The 22,768-nt window shown below is 40.1% G+C and overlaps 1 protein-coding gene across 3 annotated transcripts in view; it reads left to right on the top strand.

Annotated features, from left to right (window-relative positions):
- The first annotated feature begins 4,837 nt into the window (after positions 1-4,837).
- The window catches only part of plecb (plectin b), a 118,777-nt gene continuing 100,846 nt past the window's right edge, over positions 4,838-22,768 (top strand). For 2 of the 3 annotated variants that reach the window (XM_039619380.1, XM_039619379.1), the window contains exons 1-2: positions 4,838-5,091; positions 8,738-8,933. In XM_039619380.1, coding sequence (XP_039475314.1) covers positions 8,744-8,933 — 190 coding nt within the window. In that variant the 5' untranslated portion in view covers positions 4,838-5,091; positions 8,738-8,743. Of the gene's footprint in view, positions 5,092-8,737; positions 8,934-18,778; positions 19,044-22,768 lie in introns of those variants that run through there. The other variant, XM_039619382.1, reaches the window with a different exon arrangement.

The following is a 22,768-nucleotide window of genomic DNA, read 5'->3' as shown; positions in this document are numbered from 1 at the left end:
GAAAAACCACCCAATGCCCAAATAAGAACTTTGAATGACCTTTAGAAAGCTCAGAAAAGTACTGCTCAAAACCACTTTAAAAATTACAAGAAAGTCTGCCTACTTGACTTCTGACCTTTACACAGAATTGTAAGCACCACTGCAAGATGCCCCACCTTGTGATGTAACCTACTGAGGTCACCTGAAGCAAGGTCTGAGTGGAGGAAACTCATTTATCAAGACTACATTGTACATATGCCACCGATTCTATTTAATGATGGTTGTTACCGTGGACATAGATGGCCTCTTTTACTCCTCTTTCAAACTTCTTCTTGGTCCAAAATGTAAACACTGATATCCTCGAAAGATCATTCTTTATCCTTTATGTACAGATGTAAAGCCTCTTGGATGAGAAGTGGAAAAAAACTTAAAGAAGTCAAGTTGCCTTCTTTTTTCAAGTTCATTAGGCCACTGCACAATCAGACTTAATGGTAAATATTAGGAAAAAATACAGAATGCAGAAAAACTGAACTCTTAAAAATGACACGAAAAATGAACACAAACCAATAAAAATGACTGCAGACACAGAAAAAAATTAAGGAAAACAAAAAACACATTTTTTTACTTAACTGTAAAAAAAAAAAAGAGCCACACAAAGCAGTTATAAACATAGACAAAATAACAGGAGAATGACATGAAAACATAACACATAAAAATAGATGAACACATTACATGCAAGCACACAAAACACCTGCAAACTATTTTTCTATTTTGGTTTTGACTGAGTTGTTCCAAATAAGTGGGAGACTGTTTCTCGATAATCTGTCCACAGGAAAACATGCTGTTCGAGTGGGTGGAGGTGACGTGAGCTGCTTCTTGTAAAACAGCTGATCTGATCCGACCTGCTGGCACCTGTCCCAGTATTTCTTGTTTAACACAAATGTACTGGTACTGAGGGACCTCTGACCACTAAACCTTTTGTGGTAATCATGCAGACTGACCAGCAGTGAGACAAATAAGGAACATCGAACAGGGAATCAGGTCACTACTGGACTTAAAAGGAAAAAAATACATTTACTTGCTGACAGAGTCAGTTTAGAAGTAATGCAGATAATGTTTCAGTTATAAATTATGAATGCAGTACAAAATGCACAACGTCTGTGGACTGATGAATAATTCCAGGAGTAATTAATGCAGAGACAAAAACAACAAGTAAAAACTTCAGACTGGATGCAGAGTGAGGACATCTAATGAGTAGCTAGGAGACACCAAACAAGCAGCAGAAAAATCCTAATGGCTAACAGAGAGACTCCTGACTGTGTCCTGTGTTTTGCTGACAGTTACTTTAGTTTACTTTTACTGTATATCTATAGTAGGACTTGCAAAACCAAAACCTTATGTCATATTTTCTCTTTTTCCTAATTTTATTAAGAAGCTGAATGTCTGCTGGAGGAATTCTTCCATTGGCAATTGAGAAAAAATAGAACTGACCATAAATCATGGGTATTAAAATAAAAAAAAAAAAACAATCTTTGTTGTTTTGGTTAATTTTTAAATATTTTTTGCATTAGCAAAAGTATTTATCTTCATAGTAATGTTGCTCATTATTCCATCTATGACATCTGTCCAAAAAGATTAATATGGGATTTGACTGTCAGTACCTGTCAGACACACACTGTTTTAAACCATGTGTCTCACACAACTGAGGAAATGCATATCATGACTTTTAGTATCTTATTATAAATAGTTATTTATAAACTGTACCTTCCAAATAAAAATGGTTATCCAAACACTGATTACTTAGTTTAGCTTTATAAATTAAAAACTAATAGAAAATATCTGGTGTGTCAAAAATGTTAAATGGCAGCAAAAGTAGCACGCTGAGTAGTGAACTGGAGCGCTAGAGACAGCAAAGCAGCTGCAGTTGATACAATGAACCCAGGAGGAGTCTCAGTACTCTTTGCTATACGTGCAACTTTACAGTAAGAGCCAATCAAAACCTCTGTAAGTATAGATCCAGTGAGTTCTAAACACATAAAAAGGTCAGGTGTCACTTAGTGGCCCTACGACTGCTATTACCAAGTCACATGACCTTAATCCTGGCTCAGTTTTCATGCTGCCATTGTGCCTGACATTGCATTGTCTTGCTGCATTTACACTAAACCAGTAGTGCAGGCAATGCACTAGAAAATTTCATTCACAGCAACTGTTATAGTGGAACCGCACAAGTTTCAGCTTGTCATGCAGTGGTAGCATCGTTGTGCAGCAATGAATGCGACTCTTGCTTTGTAGTCCGAGGTCTTTGAGATGAGAACTGTAGCAGAGGAGCTTTTGTGTTTTAGGTCAGTGTGCTGTGAGAAAATCAAGGCCATATTTTAAATAAGACTGGAAACCCGTCCTTTTTATGGATAAAGTGTTTAATATCTAATCTTCTCATTATGAATACAATCTAGTGTTTTTTTTGGATCAGTATTACTTATGCATTGATAGTTATAGCAGCTCTTTAGGCTCAAAATTTAAAGGGTGGTTTCAGACTCCACCTTAATGAGAACATTACAGCTGTTGTCAAATAAAAGCAAAATGCAATCTATGAAATGTCTAGTTTGATGCCATTCAAGTCCACAGCTCTAGTGCTCTTTTCAGCTCACCTGAACATCCTGCACGTGTAACTGCAGTGACATGTACAAATCTGGATGGATAGGAAGACTGAGGTAGTTGTCACTTAAAAGAAGTGTAGGTTTTCTGTTTCTGTGCCTCTCCTGTGTTCCTGGTGTCATATCTCTAGTGAAGGGTTTGTTCTGTATTCTTGTTTTCCTTATTTGTCTCCGTGTGTTGTATATTTGTCTTGGTTCTCTGCCACTGCACCTTCCCTGTGTTCCATGTCTAGTTCCTTTTGTCTCTGTGCTTCATGTTTCCTCTGTTCCCAAGTCTGTCATGTTTCCACGTCTCAGTGTCTAGTCTGCATCTTTATGTCATGCTTCCTGTTTTATTTTGATAGCCCCTGTCCTGTGTTAGTGTGGCTAGTATTGCTTTCCCCTTGTTTCATTATGTCTGATTAGTCCCAGCTGTTTACCTGTATTTGAGTTCTCCACAGCACAATGAAAGCTGCCTCCCTTAGTTTATTCCTCTGTCCTGCATTTGGGTCCTATCTCCTGCCTTCCACACAGCCGTAGCCTTGACAATTTAAAGAAAATCTGTACTGTCTCAGAGTATTTCTCCTTATATTACCACTAACACTAGATAAAGTTCTTTCTGCGCTTGAAATACTGCTTACATGCGTTATGGCATAATATCCAGGATAAGATTTCATTTTGTGCTTTGGACCTGCCACATTTCATAAAGCAAGCATGTTATAAAGCAATAATGTGAAAACATTAAAAAAAAACATGTTTTACTACCTGTAAACTACCTGATGTTTCAGCACTTTACCCTGTTAGTCTGCATTAACGAGCTTCTTAATGCATTAGTGGTGCTGTGACATGACATACAGGATTATGATAACTGAACTGATTTACCCCCTGCATTCTGGTGAACTTTTATGCACCACTTTCAGCCTTTTTGCATCAATAAATGAAGGAAATGAGGCTCCGGGTGGCAATACATACTGATATATAATGCAGTGAGTCATTCTCTATTGTTTTCAAACAAATGTTCTCAAATTTTGTCATTTATTATCATCCCCGCTGAGTCCAGACACACATAGACGTGATATTACTCTTCTGTTTTCTTTTGTGTTCGCTTTTTTCCAGATGTGAGTCAGAGCTTCGAGAGACGATAACTCAGCTTGTTCGATAACTCCAATTAATTAAATCCATTAAACCCTGGACCTTTCATAGCCGTGATACGTTTTAGCATATCAGGCGCAAAGTAGCATCACAGCTGAGCAGATGGTGGTGCAGAGTCAAGTGGTGACCTTGGTGTTTTATGGAGCCTTATCTTCCTCAGACTTCGCTGAAATTCATCTTAAATTTGTGCTACGCTTGGACTGAAACCCAGCTAGTCAATGCTAATTTGCACTAAGTTAACCTTCCAAACATATAGTGACTCAACACAATGCAGATTTAAAGCTAGATAGAGCACACATACACACAAAAAGAGTCCCCATATTCTCAGGCCCATTTCTGGTAATTAAAGTGCACATGAGTTAACCTTCACCACTTTATTTTTTTGGGAAGGATGGGCTCTTAAAATCATAGTACATAAAAATGCAGAAAGGGAGTGTCAAGCGAAGTCATTATGGATCTATTACTTAAGAGACTCACATGTTTTGTTTCTGTATTTGTTTACTGTATAATGACCCTAGCATAACAGTGTATTATTTGAAAGGTCCAAAACTCATCTCAATAGACTACAGCGACATGTATGCTTCAATGCAGTAAAATAGGAGCTTGTGATACTTATTGTGTAAAATTAAACCAGTTAACTGGTTTTCTTCTAGTTAATTACAGTCTAAACCCTCGCAGACAGCGGCTGTGTCATCACAGTTTCTTACGCTCTCTCCTTTGCAGTAGCCTGCAGACGCTACACTATTCAGTCCGGGACAAGCAGGCAAACTAATCGAACAGTGAGTCATGCAGCGTTTCACCGCAGCACCAGACCCTGCTGGTGGAGGAACGCTGTTAATTGCTTTGGATCGCAGCACAAACCCCACATCAGCCCCGACGTGCGGACTGAGCGTCTAGAGAAGGACTTGTTCAGTTTCTGTCGGAGTAATTAAGATCGGACGCTGCACTTTAGATTTTTTGGGGGTTGTTTTTTGGGGGGAGAGGGTGTGAGTTAACGACTGCGCGAAGGATTACCGACCTTTGAATTCAGTGGTGCCGCCATGCAGCGGAGGATGGATGAAAGAGAGCGAGCGGGGCGGGAGAAACATCACAGATGATGCGGATTCTGCACGGCGGGTTGTCTCTTCAGCCTCCTCCAGCAGCAGCCCTGCCTCCTGTAAAAGGAGTGGCTATTACCAGCGACCACACACACACACACACACAGACACATGGGCTGTCGGCGACTTTATTTGTTTTGGTTGGCGACATCCTGCAGGGCGCATAGTGAAGCTCTGGCACTCATGGCTGTTTAACAGGCGTTTACGCACTGATCCAGCTCAGCAGTAAGGTAAGACAATGCCGGTGTCCGGTCCTGGGCGTGGGTTGGGTTTCCAATTGTGAAGAAATTGGTAGGTTTGAGTGACAGCAGAGGAGTGTAGCGATAACTTGACTCAGTGAGCTTTGCAGAGAGATTTTGGGCTTAAGTTGTTGCAGGTGCGTCCACCTTGTGGAGAAATTCTGCGTTGCTTAAGGTACTCAGCAAAACCGTACATCCATTACAGTCCTGAGCTACAGGACAGCATGCTCCCGATGCCACATTTCAGTACTGTCAGATGGAAAATGTATCGGTGGTATATGGTAGCCTGACTTTTACTGTAATCCAGCACCACAGGAAACGAATTTGTGTGTGTGTGTGTGTGTGTGTTCCGTAATGGAGGCAAGCTGAAGTGAGACTTTCTTTCTCTAGTGTGGAAACATTTTTTACCACAGGTAAACACTGAAACAGTCCAAAAACACACATTCCTAAAATGAAATCGCTGTAAATTCACAATGTTTACAAGTGAGGCAAGTTATATCTCTAGTTCTGGCACATTTTCATGAGGGAGTATATTCCTGCTTTAAAGTGTTTGCCAATTCTTACCTTGAGTAAATCTACAGGAAAAAAAGGTAAACCTCTACTGCAGAGACAATATTTGCTGTGTCGACATGGAAACAAACAGATTAATTAAAGCAGCTTCGATGCTATAACTTGGCAGCCCATTTATTAACCTGGTTACAGTAGCCTATGTTGTCATGGCATCAGTATCCAAAGGCTGGATAGCTTGGCAGGAATTTACATGTGCAGCATGATAACTTCACAGAGGACTGAGCTCTGCTCTCAGGTCTGCTGTGACTACAATGAGGCATGTGACACCATTTCATCACTGCTGAGCTTTGGATTGTTGACCAGAGTTATCTCTCACAGCGGGCGTGTCATCACCCACACACAGCTATTTCTTCAGTCAGGTGTTCAGTAACAGCAAATGTATTCCATGTTGTTGTTAAAGTAAAGCATGCATCTCTTGGCGTTTTAAAATAGTTACGCTGACACTAAATTAAGTGAGACGATGAGACGGGAGAAAGTGACGCCTCAATTGAGAAGGTGGGTTGTCACTTCAGGTGACACCATTCATTGTTTTATTTGGCATCCTTACAGACAGAGTTTATGAGTGCTGATGAGTCAGTTAAATGCTATGTGTTGACTGCGCTTGTACGTTTGTTAAATCAGTAATCATTACCCAGGTGTGAATACTACCATGTGAGCTTCATACCTTTTCAGTATTATGACGTTGGTCATTGACCTAATAGCTGTTTATTTAGCTTTATCTCCATATTTAAGCTCCTCAGTCTTTTCTTTGACCAGTTGTTTTCCCACTTAACACCACTTAATGTAGGAAAAGTACAATAGAGGTGACAGTTATAATGTAAATGTTTTCTAATCAGCTTTGTCACTGTCTTTTAGTTCTAATGTTTTACATTTCTGGACATACTAAAAACAATCTTCTCATTAACAGGTCCTAAATTTAGGTAAATACAACCTCAGATAAACAATGTCATGCCATATCATTATTAATTTAACAAAAAGTGAAACCAAAACATAGGAGTTTGCGCAAAATTAAGTACACTCTTGCTGCTTTCAGAGGTAAGAGGGTAAACAGCAGCGTGGTGCTGATAATCAGATGCGATCAGGAAGTGTGATGACCTCTATTAGAGCAGAAGGCCTTTTGAGCATTCAGGTGTGTGTAAACACAGCACCAAGAAGGAAAGACATCAGCAATGGAACTGGAGAAGAAATTGTTGTTTCCTATCAATAAGGTAATTCAGTGCTGAGAAAGAGTGTTTACAAGTGGACGATTAATAGATTCAAGACAGTCTAATCAGGAGTGGATGTCCCAGCAAATTCAACCCAAGGTCAGACTGTGCAATGCTCCAAGAAAAAACGGTAAAAACTCTACAAACCTCACTTAGCATGTTCTTCACATTCAATTTTAATATAGCTCTACAAACCTCACTTAGCATGTTAAAGTTCATAGTATGATGATGAAAAGACTGAACAAGTATGGGTTATTTGCCTCTTTGTTCTAGCACAGCTACGTTTGTAAAGTTGCATCTGAATAAACCACAAGACCTGTGGAACAATGTCCTTTGAACAGATCAAAGTGGAGACGTTTAGCCTTAAATGTACAGTGCCACGTTTGGCGATAACCAGGCAAAGCTTATGAGCACATTTACTGGATACCAACTGCCAAGCACGGTGGTGGAGTGGTGATGATTTGGACTTGTTTTGCAGCCACAGGACCTGGGCATTGAGTTGGCCATGAACTCCTCTGTACATCAAAATATTCTAGAGTCAAATGTGAGGCCATCTGTTTAACAGCAAAGGCTCAGCTGAAACTGAGTCATTTAACAAAACAATGATGAGCATAGCAGCAGATCTACAACAGAATAGCTGAAAATGAAAGAATTACAGTTTTGTAATGGCCCAGTCAAAGTCCAGAGCTCAACCTCATGGAAACACTGTGGCGGGACCTTAATAGAGCTGTGCATATAAACAAATGCCTACAAATCTCAGTGAACTTAAGCAAGGTTGTAAAGAAGAGTGGGCAGCAACCCCTCTACAACAATGTAGAAAACGGATAGTCATTCAGAAAACAATTGCCTCAAGTTATAACTGCTAGAGTTGCACACGCAACAGTTTTTCACACACTGCTTCTTGGTTTTGGCTTAGTGTTTTTTAAATGAATAATAGCATAGTGTAATATGTCATGTGCCGTTATTCATCTGAGGTTGTATCTACCTCATTTTAAAACCTGCAAAGGGCTAGATAATTTTTTATTATGTCCTGATATGTAAAACATTAGAACTAACTGTAACTGATGCTGCCCTGTGCATATAGGCTAAATATTTAACAGTAAATGTTAACCTGGACACACAGAGGAAGTATGAAACCAAGGAGCAAGGATGCTCAGCAGCATCAAGCAGTTGTACCTTTTTAAACATTTCTAGTGAAGGACAGTCGTGCAAGCTTTCCAAGTGTCTGTTGCTGCCATTTCTTACCCCCCCTTCTTGCACCAGCAGGTGAAGCTCCATGAAGCTTCCATCACCCAATATGTTAATTGGTAGTAGGCTTTCGAGCCTATACAGCTTGGAGTAAGACAACATGCATGAAGAGGATGATGTGGACAAAATACTCATTTGCCTAATAATTCTGCACTCCTGTACAACAGAATAGCTGGTACCGCCTACAAATCTCAGTGAACTTAAGCAAGGTTGTAAAGAAGAGTGGGCAGCAACCCCTCTATCGTTTTGGCTTAGGAATAATATCATGCAGCCTCTTTTTATTATGTCCTGATCTCTATACACTGATAGTATTCCAAACATTTCTAGTGAAGGACAAAGTACATGGTGTGTCTGGCGTGGTCGTATTCCACAAAGTACAGTTTGCATTTTTTTTATAGCACTCTAACATTAGGCGTACTGAGTTTAATCTTGTTACACATTTGAGTGGCAGTTAAACATTAGTATGCTGAGGTCAGTCAGCACAGAGAAGAAAACAGCTGACCACTGGTGGTGTGCTAATATTTGAGTGTAAACACAGCAAAACGTTTATTCTGATTATGTGTCCTCCTTCATGCAGTCAGTCCCTAACTAAGCCTATCCATCTCTTTCTTAAGTAGGTGATGGCGACCCGTAAAGACAGACGTAGGGATCGAACCCCGCTGGAGGAAAGCTATGAAGAGAGGAGCGGCGTTCCCTTTCTTGGAGACACCCTGCCCTGGAACTTGTCCAAACACCAGAGAGTCAAACGCTCCAAATCCGCCACAGCGGAGGTCCTTGATCCAGCTGACAGGGCTGTAATTCGCATTGCAGGTAGGGGGACTAAACAGAGTTAGAGTTATACATGTGAAAGAGTGCTTACTTATTTAAAGCAGACATTTAAAACAAACTTAAATCTTATATTTCAGTTGTTACAGACATATTGACATGGAAAACTGAAAAGGCTAGCTAATGAAGCCTTGTAGTAGTTAAGCTAACCCAAAATGAATATGCTAGTGCTAGTTTTCTTTGCACTCCACCCGTTTTCCCCATAAGCTTTTATTCTTATACCTGTATGTCACGTGATTTAGAGCAAGTGAAGCGCGATCTAGCACTCAGAGCTCCAAACCAGCTATGTGTTGCTTATAATCTATCTGACTGTCCATTCTACTATATGTTGGCACCGAAAAGTTAGCCTGCTGTTAGCTAACAACGCCAAGTTGGATGTCAAAGGTCATTACAACTGAAGTCCACATGAAATATTTTATTTTCAATATGGAGGTATTAAATAATAATGGTTTAGTGTTTCAATTCAGTTTCAAATTCCTTAAGAACTCAATACAAATCTGCAGTCTTATTAATAATGTTATTATTACTATTATTTATTTATGTATTTATTTATTTATCCAGGTAAAAGCCTCATTGAGATTAAAATCTATTTTCAAGTGAAACCTGCCCAAGAGGTAGCAGAGGCTGTAACACATAACAATATACCAAGTAATCAATACAACTGGCATTCAGTGTAGTGAACACAAGTACGCAAATCATATGCAATAACAGATCATTATGACTGTGGAACAGATGTGCAGTAGTGAGTAAAAAATTTGTGATTTTACTGGAGTAATGTGGAGCATGTGACTTTTTTCATGTGTGTACCAGTGGATGTAGTGGATGCCAGGCCGCCTATCCCTTTTAAATGTCAAACCTTAGAACCAGCAAAGAAAGAACATTATTCATCATGTTGACTCTTCTATTTATGAAAAGCAGTACAGAAAGCCTGCGTTAATTATGTCAGAGCCATTGTCCTCTGTGGGAATATCCTTGTTTGCACTCTGGGCAGAGCATGGAAGATGACAAAGTGTAGACAGTTTGTCATCTTCAAGGCTCTGCATAAAGTGCCACCTATTTTGTGGCCTGAGATACTGACTGCTGGATTCCTTAAGTAACAAATTAATGTTAGTAAATGTACACATAGCAATGAGAAATAACTGTACTTTATAAAATGTCAGTGAAAAACAGGCATACACAAGTGCCTTCCTTGAGCTTCGGTCATTGCTATATGGGCAGGATGTAACACTCTTGTTTCACTCCTACTATGTTTTCAAACTTCCAACAGCAGCTTTAAATGCCAGGACAGAGCAACCATTAACCTTGTAAGAAATACTGTAAGGTAAAAAGGAAACCAAGCAGTGCTGTTTTGTACATGCATTACATATGCAAGTCCCTGCCCCCCCCTGCAAACTTATAATGGATTTTCTCAGCTGGACAGGTTTCACATTACACAGTGAAGAATTAAGGTGATGATGATGGTGAGAGCTAGCCTTTTTTAAAGGTTGAGGTGTGGTTTTTTTCCCCTATCAATGGGCTAGGATCATGTTCAAGTCATTTGTAGGGATTCTGGAAACACATTATTTATACTGTGGGTTAGCAGTATCATCACTGGTCCAAGTGTAACACATATTTAAAAAGTCACATAAAACTGACTGAAGCTAAATATGGCATAAAGGAAAGAAAGAGTTGTCAGGGCATCATAATTTCTTAGTAATTATAAACACTTCTATAACAGCATCTCACTTTTATTAAAGGAAAAGAAGAAATTAAACTGTTTTACATAAACTTCTGAAACAAGGGCAGGGCATCCTCATCCCAAAGCAGACAGCACAACAAGGATAAAACCCGGTTTAGTGTAGCACAGAATATACTAATTTTCAGTGTGCCAGTTTTAGCGCAAGTGTTTGATTGCACACAATAAGTCTTTGATCGAGTTTTGGAAAATTGTGCTCCTGTCTAGGAGGAAGTTTGGATAACTCAGGATGTGCATGCAGGCCTACAAAAGGCCTACATCCTGTACATCTCTTTTTCCAGCGATCAGAAGGTCATGTCAGGCAATATCAGCACCCGTGGCTGAGGCTTAGCTTTTGTAGTAAGCTCTGATGAATGACGAAGTTCTGCTACAGATTTCCTGACTGTAAGCAGATGTACATGCCTGTCCTAGAATGGGGATTAGAATAGACTATGCACAGTTCTTGTTGGGAGATGAGCACTCTTCAGTCATCAGGTCCAATAGAATGATTATATAGCCATATGGAAAAGAGAGTTTTCAGAGGATTCTGAGCAGCTCCAGTTTAACCGTCGGTGAAATGCCCTCACATTTGACTCTGGAAGACATGATACTCAGATACTGATCAATACTAAAAATTATTATTGGGTTAGACATTCATTTGCAACAGTATTGATACAAACAGTGCCACATTCACCTTCTCCAGCTGACAGACAACTTCCCACGGTCTTTGTGATGAATTTTGATGTCACTAATACTCAGATTTAACTTTAAAGTGTTAAACCGGTAATAAACATGTGTCCAGCAGATGCATCAACATTAGCCATTTCCTATTAGCAGTTACCCACACTGGCCATATGCCAACTTATTATTAATGTAAGGCTAATACTATAATGTTAATGTATTATCATTATCATTATATGTATTATCATCATCATTATCAACATTATCTTCTAAATAGGAAGTGTTAATTTAATTAACAGGAAGCACATTTGTTTAAGAGAAACATAATACTTTTTAAAGTCCCAGGTTGAACCTAATAATAAAGGTCTACCAGCATCAACACAGAAACAGTGGTAGCCTTCTGTACTTTATGGAAAGCAAAAATATGGTGCCAAGTCACCAGAAGCAGAAGAAAGAATCAAGGCTAAATACATTTGGATGGCCATTTAGATGGTTTTGATCTAAACTTTATTAAAAATATTTGTGCATTTATGTATCTTAATTTTGTCATTTTTCTGTCATTCTGTCATTTTCCAATCTGTGATATTGAAAATGGTATTGAATATCTTCTTGTTCTTGTAATTAAATATTAATGGCTATTGTGAAAAATGTAAAATCTCATTAGCCTTTATAATTAATTGTATTATTTTAAGTGGATCAAGTTTGTTTTTGCTAACTGGATTGCACATGAATTGTGTGTGTGTGTTTTGCTGTTGGCTTTTAGAGCCCTAGTTGTATTTAAATGGCAAACATCCCTGCAGAGTACTCTTCAATAATTCATTCTGGAGTGGCTATGATCTGATGCCGAGGCGATGCTAGACTCCATCTCTCTTCCACTCACATTCTCTTGCTATCTCTTTCTCATGCACACACGCACACACACACATTACAGTTTAATGTAGCAATTTTCTGTGGAAATGATCAGTGCATGTGCACACAAGCATAAATATCTATTCTAATTTCGAGCTCCTACGTTACAGGAAAATCATCTGAGTCATCCACATCCCATTTCCCTCAGTTTATTGGTACACACTGTTACCGCACACTACACTATTAATTTGTGGAAGCTGCTGTTATGTTGTGGATGCACTGTATGTTGTTGTGATGTAAGGTTTTCAACATGGATGAGAATGTACAGCTGGGGATTTGCCACATACTGCTATTGCCTGCTAGCTAAGTTAGTTCATCTGAAATTCACTATAATATTAAAATGTTTACTAATTTTGGTTGGCCACAAACAGCATTAAAATAAAATGTTTTCTACCAGAAAGACTGAAGAGTCAGCGAATTCAAGGGTTTTAATACAAGAGCACTGGGACCCACCTGGAGACACTTAAACAAAACTTAAAGTCTTAATACAGTTTAAAAGGGTTAGTATTCATTATTTACCATTACTTTCAAAAAGACAGTTAACTATAGCTGCCAACTGTATTTGTACTATGCTGTAAACATGTATATGTCTGATATAATGTTTGGCATTTTAGAGATTTGTCGCTTTTGTAACAAATGTGTAGTCGCAATTCAAATAACTTCAGTTTTTGGCACTTTTGACGTCATCTTTTAGCCCCCAATGTCGTTGCTTAAATGAGAGAAGAGCCTTTAAAAGTATGACTCATCTTCCACACAAATGCTGTTGTTGTACTGCTGACAGTTGCTCCAGACACATACTCAGACTCTTGCCCTGTAGCAGATTTTATACAAGCTGAATGCATTGGCAGTTTATTATAATGAGCTTTGGATTTTTATACTGTTGAGCTGGTTCAGTTATGAAAGGCTCTCTGAGCTGGCCTGTCTCTTTTGCGTGCCCAATTGTATTCCTCAGATTTTATAATTGCTTGTGATTGCAATAGCTTCTTAAATGTCCTCTTTTCATACATCTGTAGCTCCCTGCTCATGTGTGAACACAGCTATTGGCTTCCCTTCAGATAGCTATAACCCATTTCCCCAGCAGGTGGCACTTTCTGTTAACCAGCTGGTGGCCTGCTCGTACTAAAGAGTCATCACCGCTTCTGGAAAATGTTTCTCATTTCCACACCCGTCTCAAATAGCATCGGCTACATTGTGTGTTCATTATGTGTCCGGTATTACAGAACTCTGCCTTTTTCACCAGACAGTATGCTTTCATTCTCATTTTGAGACCCTTCTGGACAAAGCACTTTTCTTCTTTTTAAACGCTTTGACCTTCATGCTCTTTCTCATTCCACGCCATATCGGGGAAGGAATGCTGCTCCTCACCATCAGTTTCAGATTCTGTGAATGAGCCATGACGGAAAAGCGTGGTGGGCTGAAAAGGTCAGGGCAGTCAACAGCAGCATGTCTGATCATGTGTTTCTGTTGTGGATATCCAGAAGAGGGAGCCAGGCCTGTTTCTATGATTGTCTGTTACCCAGTTTTACTGGGCAACAGTAACAGCAGCATTGCACCCGGATTGCACCATACTGAAATCGTTTAAGGCTTGGATAACTGACAGAGAAGAGCATCAAGCCTGGTGATCATCAGCTGACAAAAGTAGTCAAAAGTGAAAGGACACTAAAGATCACATCCTCACAGACTGTATTATAAGAGTATATAGATATATAAAATATACCCAAGTGCACAAGTAATTACTTTGAAAGGCTACTATTAAAATACAATGAAGGCAGAAAGCATTGTGAGATTTTGCTCTTTTGTCCCTTGTCTCTACAGACAAAACAATTTCCATTCATCAAAATCTAACAGAGGATAAGCCCTGTCTTAGTTAGAACGGACCATAAATTCTCCCTTAATAAAAGCTGCCACACTACTGTTGGGTTTTGTGTCATATTCCACAGCCAGACCGATCAGTCTAGCTGTGGGCCAGCATTAAACTCCTGCCTGTGCATGTGTGCACAGTCCAAGTGTTATTTGTTTCCCCCATGTTTTTTCTTCTTTTTCTGTGAGCTGTGCTTCGGTAATCCCCTTGACACTTGAGAAAAGATGCGCTGTGATTTGTGCAGGCTGCCATCTCATTCTGAGAACCGAGCAGTGTGAAAAACATTATTAATGTTAAGGCTGTCGCTCTGAGTTGGCCCCATTAGAATATCAAACAAAAGGAGCGTACTGCAAAAAACCCCCACATAGTGACAGGCTGTTAAGTGGACAGCCGTGGAGCTTCTTTAACCACTGAAGATAGCAGTGGGGCAAAATAGAACCTTTTATATATTAAAAATGTATATCTACCTTTCAATTGTAAAATACTATTTTAATGAATTTCAATTTGTTCTATTTCATTTATTCTCACTTTATTTCTTGTCAGTCTTAATTCAATTTAATTTAATTTTATATAGCACCAAATCACAAAACCTGTCCCCTTGAGGTGCTTTATATTGTAATGTAAAGCCTCTACAGTAATAGAGAGAAATCTAAAACAATCAGACGACCCCCTTTGAGCAAGCACTTGGTGACAGTGGGAAGGAAAAACTCTATTTTAACAGGAAGAAACCTCCAGCGGACCAGGTTAAGGGAGGGGAAGTCATCTGCCGCAACCGGTTGGGCAAAAGGGAACGGAGACAGGACAAAACACCCTGTGTAATAAGCAGAGTATCAAGTGAAATGCAAAAGCATTCACTGTATACATTATAAAAACGTCCACATGCAGGTTAAGCTGTTCATACACTGAAACATCCAACTGCAGTTTCAGATTTCCTGATGTGGAAAGCTTGTGTGTGCAAATGAAAGAATGCACACTGAACCCACAGGCCCCTGTATGCACCTGTCGGGTATTGTTGAAGGAGATCTGGAAAACAAACTACACACAGGCCCCCATGACCACACATACACACACACACACACATATACACACACACACGCACATGTTCACATACTTTTCTATATCCTTCCTCAACTTTTATTTGACTTCACGTTACCAGATCATCAGGTCATAAAAGTAGCAGCTTGAGTAAACAAACAGATGTCATGGAGCCAGATAAAGTGGTCCAACTGTTGGGGAGTGGACAGGGAGCTAGAATGATCCAGCAAGTTCGGAGTGAGACATGTAACTATCTTCTATGCGTCACCACTGCATGTGTGAGAATGAGGTTATGAGATCCAGCGTCACTGATCGTTAATAGTAGCTGATGTTTTAAAGGTTTAGCCTTGGCATTCGTGTAGTTGACACTCACTTCCCACTTCCAAGCACTCAAATCTAATGTCACAGTAATATCTAACATAATCACAAGTCTGACTGAGTCATTCATTACATGCATATATTCATGTCAACTGTAAAGCCCAAAATTAAATTCTACTTACTTCTGTCATAGTAAAAACATTTCTGTCTCCTCTTGCCTTCTTTTCATTTTTTGTGTTGGATCTTAGAGTGGATATGCTGATGTCATCCTTCTGTTGCGCCTCTCCCTGTTTTTTTAGGATACGTAATCTTTTTTAAAAGGAGGTTATGCTGAGTACATATTAGCTGGTCTGTGTTCGTCGAGCATATTTGTATTTGCAGTTATCATATTTTTCTCTTCTTGGATTTATGGGAAATCAGTAACCACAGTGGAATTTGCACTCAAGATAAAGCAAAAATGTGTGTGTTTGTTAAATTCTGCAATGTTACATAATTTATGTAATATGACCTGACCGCTAGCTGCTCTATTTTTTTTACACATTTAAAAATTCATATTTTAATGGTGAAAAACTGTCAATAATAATAATAGGAAACATTGTATGTTAATCAAAATAGTGACTGGAAAATATGACTATAGGGAAAAAATGCCAGTGTGTGAGCTTTGTTCTTCAGAAGACACAGAAGACTTACAGTGCAAGAGTTAAGCATAATGAAATTTCCTTTTGGATCTAGTGAAAAGGACACAGACGCACACACACACTGTCGCAATTCTCCAGCAGCAAGAGCAAAGAGTTTGGAGTGAACTTATCACATTTCCTCTCAGGGAAGTGTCCTGGCTGATGTCAGTGTGGCCTTGGCCAAAGAAACGTCTGACAGTCAGGCTGAGCTGCAGGGATTTTCCTTTTTCCTACATCACATCCCTACCATTGTGCTACAGGAGACTCCTACGCAAAATCCAACATGGGATCAGTGCAAGTTTGATACAGTCTTCCCTTTCCTCCGCTTTTATGAGGCTCTCCATCATACAACAGCTCAACAAGACAGCATTGTTAGATCCCAGCAACTTTTCTGTGCACAGTATGTCTCTGCTAGTTGACATCAGTTTGCTGTCAATAGTGTTATCAATTATTTTTAATGCTACAGCCTGCGTAGCTATTAATCAAAGCACGGTATGAATTTTTATTATGCTTTGACACAACAAATATCTAAGTGACAAATGAAGCCTTGGCATAGGAAGGAGATTCGTTTTTTTTTTTTCTTTTAACTCTGTTTTTGTCCCGACTGTCATCAGCTCGGCCGGTCTTGGCATTTGTTGAATATTCAGTGGTTGCTCTGTCTGTTTATGTTCCCAGTGGATGTCAAGGGCATATCTGCACTGCAACTGCAACTGTATGTATTTATCATGTTGCAGATGCAGCTACCAGCTGGAGTGTGTTTCCGCAGCACATAGAGGATCGACAATGTCTTTGTTATGAGATTTTGTCCTGTAGACGTGGACTAAATGTATTAAATGTAGAAATCTGTTTAAGGTATGGCATTATAGAACAAGATATGAAACCTCTTTAAATTAATGAGGAAGGATGAAGTGTTCAGTCAGATTGCATTTAAAGAAATTTGGAAGAATTTAACGTTTTTAATTGATGTTATTTTTGAAAAAAAAAATGTGGAAAATAATGTTTATTCTTCTGATATCTGGTTTGCCATTAATGCCACACAACAGTGGCTCTCATTCTAAAGATGGCATAAATAAAATAATAAACTACACTAGTAAAGTGAATAACATGGATCATCTTGTTAGAGTGCAAACCTTGGGTTCTGGCATTCATGTGGAAGTTACTTTGACACACACGGCCCAACAAAACATTGTTGCACATCAAGGACGTCCCTCCCGTCCCAACAGTACAGCACCACACCATCGAAATTCAGAAAACACTCGAGGAAAAAAAAGATCTATTTTCTGAATTCCTAATGTGTTCAAAGATCTACAGAAGGTCTGATCCACCCACAGAATCCAAAGCATGTGCTGGCGCACTCCACAGAGCACCTCTAAAAGCTCTGTGGCTGCGCCCCAACCTCTCTGATGGGACATGAGAAGCAAGTACTAAATACTAAATATAAGCACGGGCTGGAAAGTAAGGCAGCTTTCAGCCTGGAAAGTTTGCTTTACCATACACCATTTACCACAGTATTGACTTCAGTTTCACAATACATTAAGTATTTGAGCTCTTGCTGAAGTTTGGTCACTTAGAATGAAATTAAAAGTCTCAAAGTTTTATAGTAGTTTAATTTTAATAGTGAGTATTAATGTTGGTGTGATTGTTCGGTTAGTGGACGATATCTAAAATGACCAATCAGTTGCTCTTGGTCTAGAGCTCCATGCATGGGGTGAGGATGACCATGAGAAAGGTGGTGGATCAGAACCTTCAGAGCAACCTTGCACATCTGTGTAAGCCTTGTGTATTTGTGTAGTTGGTATTTTTAGATTTAGTAAATTGTTTTTCCATTGTTATTTATTCTAAGCGCCAAGGAGCTGCTTCAAATTTCATTGAACATCTGATGTTTAATGACAACAAAAGGATTCTGATTCTAAATGATTCAGAGATGGCCCGGGAGAAAGTGAAACCAAAATCGAGCTCTTTGGCACTAACTCTGAACCACTGCGCTTGGAGGAAGAGAAATTCCGAGTATGATCCAAAGAACATCTCCACAGTGAAGCACTGAGGTGGAAACATTATGCTTTGGGGCTGTTTTTCTGCCAAAGGTACAGGACGACTTCACCACATTGGACCAACCCAAGTACTATAATATTTTACAGTAGATGAGAACCTCCTTCTCTCACCTGATTGTTACCTATGATTACTACTGTGAGCTAACAAAGAAGTTATCTGCTCGGATGAATACTACTGTATGGTTAATGATTGTTACAGTGATACAAAACAAGTTAATCTCCCTAAAAGCATACTACCATTCAAGTTTGGTTTTTTCCACTCTGCAAGCGCTGATGAATACGGGAGCTTCTCTTGCCTAATTTTATGTGTAGTTTCGGTCGAGCCCTCATTAATTACTATTTCATGATATCAGAATTTTTCTAGCATTTTATGAGGTTAAATAAACAAGGATGCTTGCCATCCATTACAGTTGAATTAATCTGAACCAGAGAGCCCTTTGCTGCTGTTTCTGCTGCTCTCTGTGAGTGTGTGCTTGTTTCTTCCAGCCTGTGTGTCTTTAAGAGGAGGAGCCTGACATTTATATTAGTATTTCTGAGCCAGGCTATGGGAGGGTATGGAAGAGAAGGGAGGCAAAGGGGGGTGTGTATGTGTGGTGACGCTGGGCTGTGGAATGAAGTTTCGAGCCGTGGAGGGTTCACACACAGCTGAGAGACCAGACGGAGGACAGCACCGGTCTGCCTCACATACATCCAAACACACAGAGGGCTGACCCAAAAGGGAAGAAGAGGAGAAGAAGGAGAAGGAAGGAAGTGCTGGGATGGCCATGTATGAACCTGCCTATCTGCCTCCCAACGCTGAGGAGCAGGACTTCATCCAGGCTTATGAGAACGTCAGGGAGAAGTACAAAGGTGGGAGAGTGCGCTCGTGTTATAGGGATAACAGTAACCGCACGTCTCTAAGTGATTGTCAAGCACGAGTCTTTGTGTTTGTATTTGTCCCATTCATTTGTCTGACTCAGCGCAGGTGGATGCTTGTGCCTGTCTGCTGTGCTTTTAAAATGTGCCGGCTGCCGTGCATGTTTCTGGAGCGGTCGTCCTGCATGCTGCATCCCTTGACTGCTGAGTGTTTTTTATTGATTGCCGCACATGTTGGCTGTCACTCTTCCACACTATCTCCAGTGTGTGTTTGTGTGCGTTGCAAGAGCGCAGCGGATTTACAGGAGTGCTTCACTCCATGTGGCTAACAAACAGCCCGCTCTGCTCACCTCTGACCTTGATGTCAGTATGAGACTTTATTTTAAAGTCCCAGCACTTTGCCCATTGCAGCCCAACAGAGGGCAAAACAGGTGCTGCTAAGCAACAGTGAAATTCATTAACACCCCACGGGAAGCGGTTGCTTTTCTTCTCAAATTTTCATCTCATTTTATCCCATTATCTCCCCCTAAGTGTGCTGCATGGCTTGCCTTCTGTCTAATATTTCACATGGTTTACTTTATTTGGAAATGTAGTGCGTTACAAAGGTTAATCAAACAAAGATCAAGATGAGGAGGATAAAGTTTAAAAAAAAAAACATCCATACAAGAGTCATCTGTCACAACGACACATCTCCACAACTGCTTTCACTTTCTCCACATCAGAGGAAGTCAGCAGCATCCTCCAGGTGCTTTCACTTTAAAAGTTTTCCTTAGCTGCCACTCTTGTCTGCGGCTCATATGTCGGTCTTCTTTCACTTTTCCTTGCACTAAATGTTTTTTCCTGTCGTGTGTTTCATCTCCCCTGTTCCAAAGCATCATCAGGAAGAGCAAGAGCTTCTCTATAAATATTGCCCCAGTTTTTTTCTCCTTTGCCTCTCTCTTGTTGTGAGAATCTGGCGGCTGTGCTTGTGCTGAATCACCATTGCTCATTTTTCTGTGTATCAGCATGTTTTTCTTTGTCTGGGTCTCTTTGTGTACACGTTCCATATCTTTAAAATAATGCTGCCAGACTTGGCATTTTTAACATCTTTGAACCTTCACTGTATTGATTTTTAATGTCTGTGTAATTACTGTAAACAAACGGAATGAGTGCAGAATACTTCGGCGATGACCAAATACTTTGGCAGTAAGACATCCCGTTGGCCTTCTCCAGTGGGAATTGGTTGCGTTTAGCTGGGAATTCAGACAGGTTGGTTTGTGACACAAAACTGCTGCTCTACTGTTATCAAGTCTCAACGTTTTATGGGTTTCGGCAGCGCTGTTGCTGAAATAGAGACTGATAAGAATTTTTTGTCAAAGCGTAGTGAACTTGCCACAGGACAGGAGACGCACAACAACTTTTTAGCAGTCAAGTTTAGAAAACTAAGTCGGAAACACAGGCGCTGGACCAGATTTGCCTCATTTGTGCATGGGTCTGTATGTTTCAGTGTGTGTTTGTAATGCTGCTTCTGAACCAGGAGGTAATGGGAAGCAGAAGCTGGCTCTGTGGCAGGTGTTTATGTTCCAGACGTTCCTTTGTGTTCCTACCTCGACAGCGTCTGTGCTCCTTGCAGATCCTGCTCTCCTTATAAAGGCACAAAACTCTCCGACTTTGTCACATTCCTATCTCTGATTTTTTTATATTGTTTTTTGGCATGGATATCTTGCTAATGTAAAAAACATTAGCAATTTTTATGCAGAATCCACAAGGCTTTTGAAAGTACTGTACTGTAATTACTATGAATGGAATAGGCTATGTGTCTGCATTGGCTCCATGTGGCATGGTTGGACAAGGTTGCGTGTGTGTTTGTACCTCCTAGAGCTTAATTATGAAAATTATTAGGTTTGTAAAGCAGTACCCAGCAGTTTTAAAGTCTGGTTCTCACATGCTCATTTGCAGAACACAGCCACGCTGTTCTAAATACCTGTCCCTGTCCATATTCTCTGCATACTGTCCCCATTTTGTCGTTTAAGGACAAATCAGCCACTTTGTCTTTTTTTCCCCCAAATAATGATTTATTCCCTGCAAGATCTACAGTGGATCAAAAAGACATGTTAATGTGGATATTTGCTCTATGGTGTCTTATGCATTTTGCAATAGTTTATGCTAAAAGCTTTTTCATGACTGCCGGCGTTTACTTAACATAGAAAGCTGCTTAATGGCATCTTTAATATGCAACCATGTAAAGAATCATTTGCCTGTGTAATCACTGATACCTTTGCGATACAGCACACGGTTTTCCAGGTGTAGATTTATACCCACCTGGGTGCAGTCAACCTTTTGCTGTTGAATCGTTCTCCTCATTGGCATAACTGACATTGTAGGAAGTGGGAAGTGGTAAGATTGTGTTTGCTGATCATCAATATGTTCGCACTTTCATTATAAGTATGGCTTAATCGTTTAGCTCAAAGTTCTGCTCGATGTCAGCCAACAGACCAGTGCCTGATGTCTGTGGGCTGTGCAGGCCTAAAAATGCAAATCCCAGCAAGTAGGATTCGTGGGACGATAGATTCATGGAATTAAACAAATCCTTAAAGTGGAGTATGATGGTGTAAAAAGTCTATGGTCTGTTTTATAAGATGCAGTAAACAATTACCTACAAGACTGTCCCACGGATATGGATACACTTCTTTGTGGAATATAAGGTGCATTGAAAATCCACACTCTACAACTCAACCTATATGCAGCATCACAGAGGCTTAGCTAGATTCGTGTGCTTTTTTTACCCCCAGGAAACCCCTTCACCACTCATTCAGTTGCCATTTTAAGCTAGTGCATGTGTCTCCTGGTTCCATAAGCCGTGGTTCCTCTGTCTTTACATGCTGGGTCTATTTTTGCTGGATTGGTTTGCATCTCTGTAAATGAATAGCACGCTTTGGGAGCTCATCCAAAATATGACGTACTGAAACCTGCAGATAGGAATGGTTCGTCTTTTTTTTTTTTTTTTTTTTGCCAGCTTGAATCTGATTGAAGACACACCCATTTTCTTTGCCACTTATCCTGGACAGGTTGTACTAGGGGTAACACAATGAGGCAGAACCACATATTTCCCCATCCCCATATACAATTGAATCACCAATTAACCTGAAAAGCATACCTTTGTGCTGTGTGAAAAAAACCCATGCAGGCACAGGTAGAACCTACAGGCCCAACACAGAGAGGCATCAGCTGACCAAGAGATCCAATTGTACCTACTACTAACTCCTAGGAACCTTTGAATCATCTTTCATTTGTTGATAGTACTATAAACATCTCCGGTGGTCCTAATTTACAAAGAGTAAGGACTAGAGCATGACACTGGATTTGGGATCAGCCATATTTTCCAAATGGGTTAAAATACAATTATAGTCAATTAGTCAGTCTGCTCTTTCTAATGTTACTCACTGCTGTCTCCTTGCCTTTTCTGAATTGCAGCTGGTTGGATGGTAAAGGCCTGGCCATCATCCCACTGTCCTCTAATGCAATTTGTGGCAGCAGCTGATGCCAGTGTTACTGGGCCGTCTGAGTGGGGGATTGCCCTGTGCAAGTCGGGTGGACTTCTGAGGGTGCGCAGCCATGGATGGCATGCATTTTTGCCCCAGTGGGTGTCCTAGAAGGCCCTGTCCTATGCCCTGCAGGGCTTAAAATAAACCCTAAATATAGCCGTGGCAATGTTCAGTCAACCAATTAAACTGTTATTT

Source organism: Oreochromis aureus, linkage group 11, assembly GCF_013358895.1.
Source record: "Oreochromis aureus strain Israel breed Guangdong linkage group 11, ZZ_aureus, whole genome shotgun sequence".
NCBI classification, from domain to species: Eukaryota; Metazoa; Chordata; class Actinopteri; order Cichliformes; family Cichlidae; genus Oreochromis; species Oreochromis aureus.
This window is presented reverse-complemented; position numbering and strand designations above follow the sequence as displayed.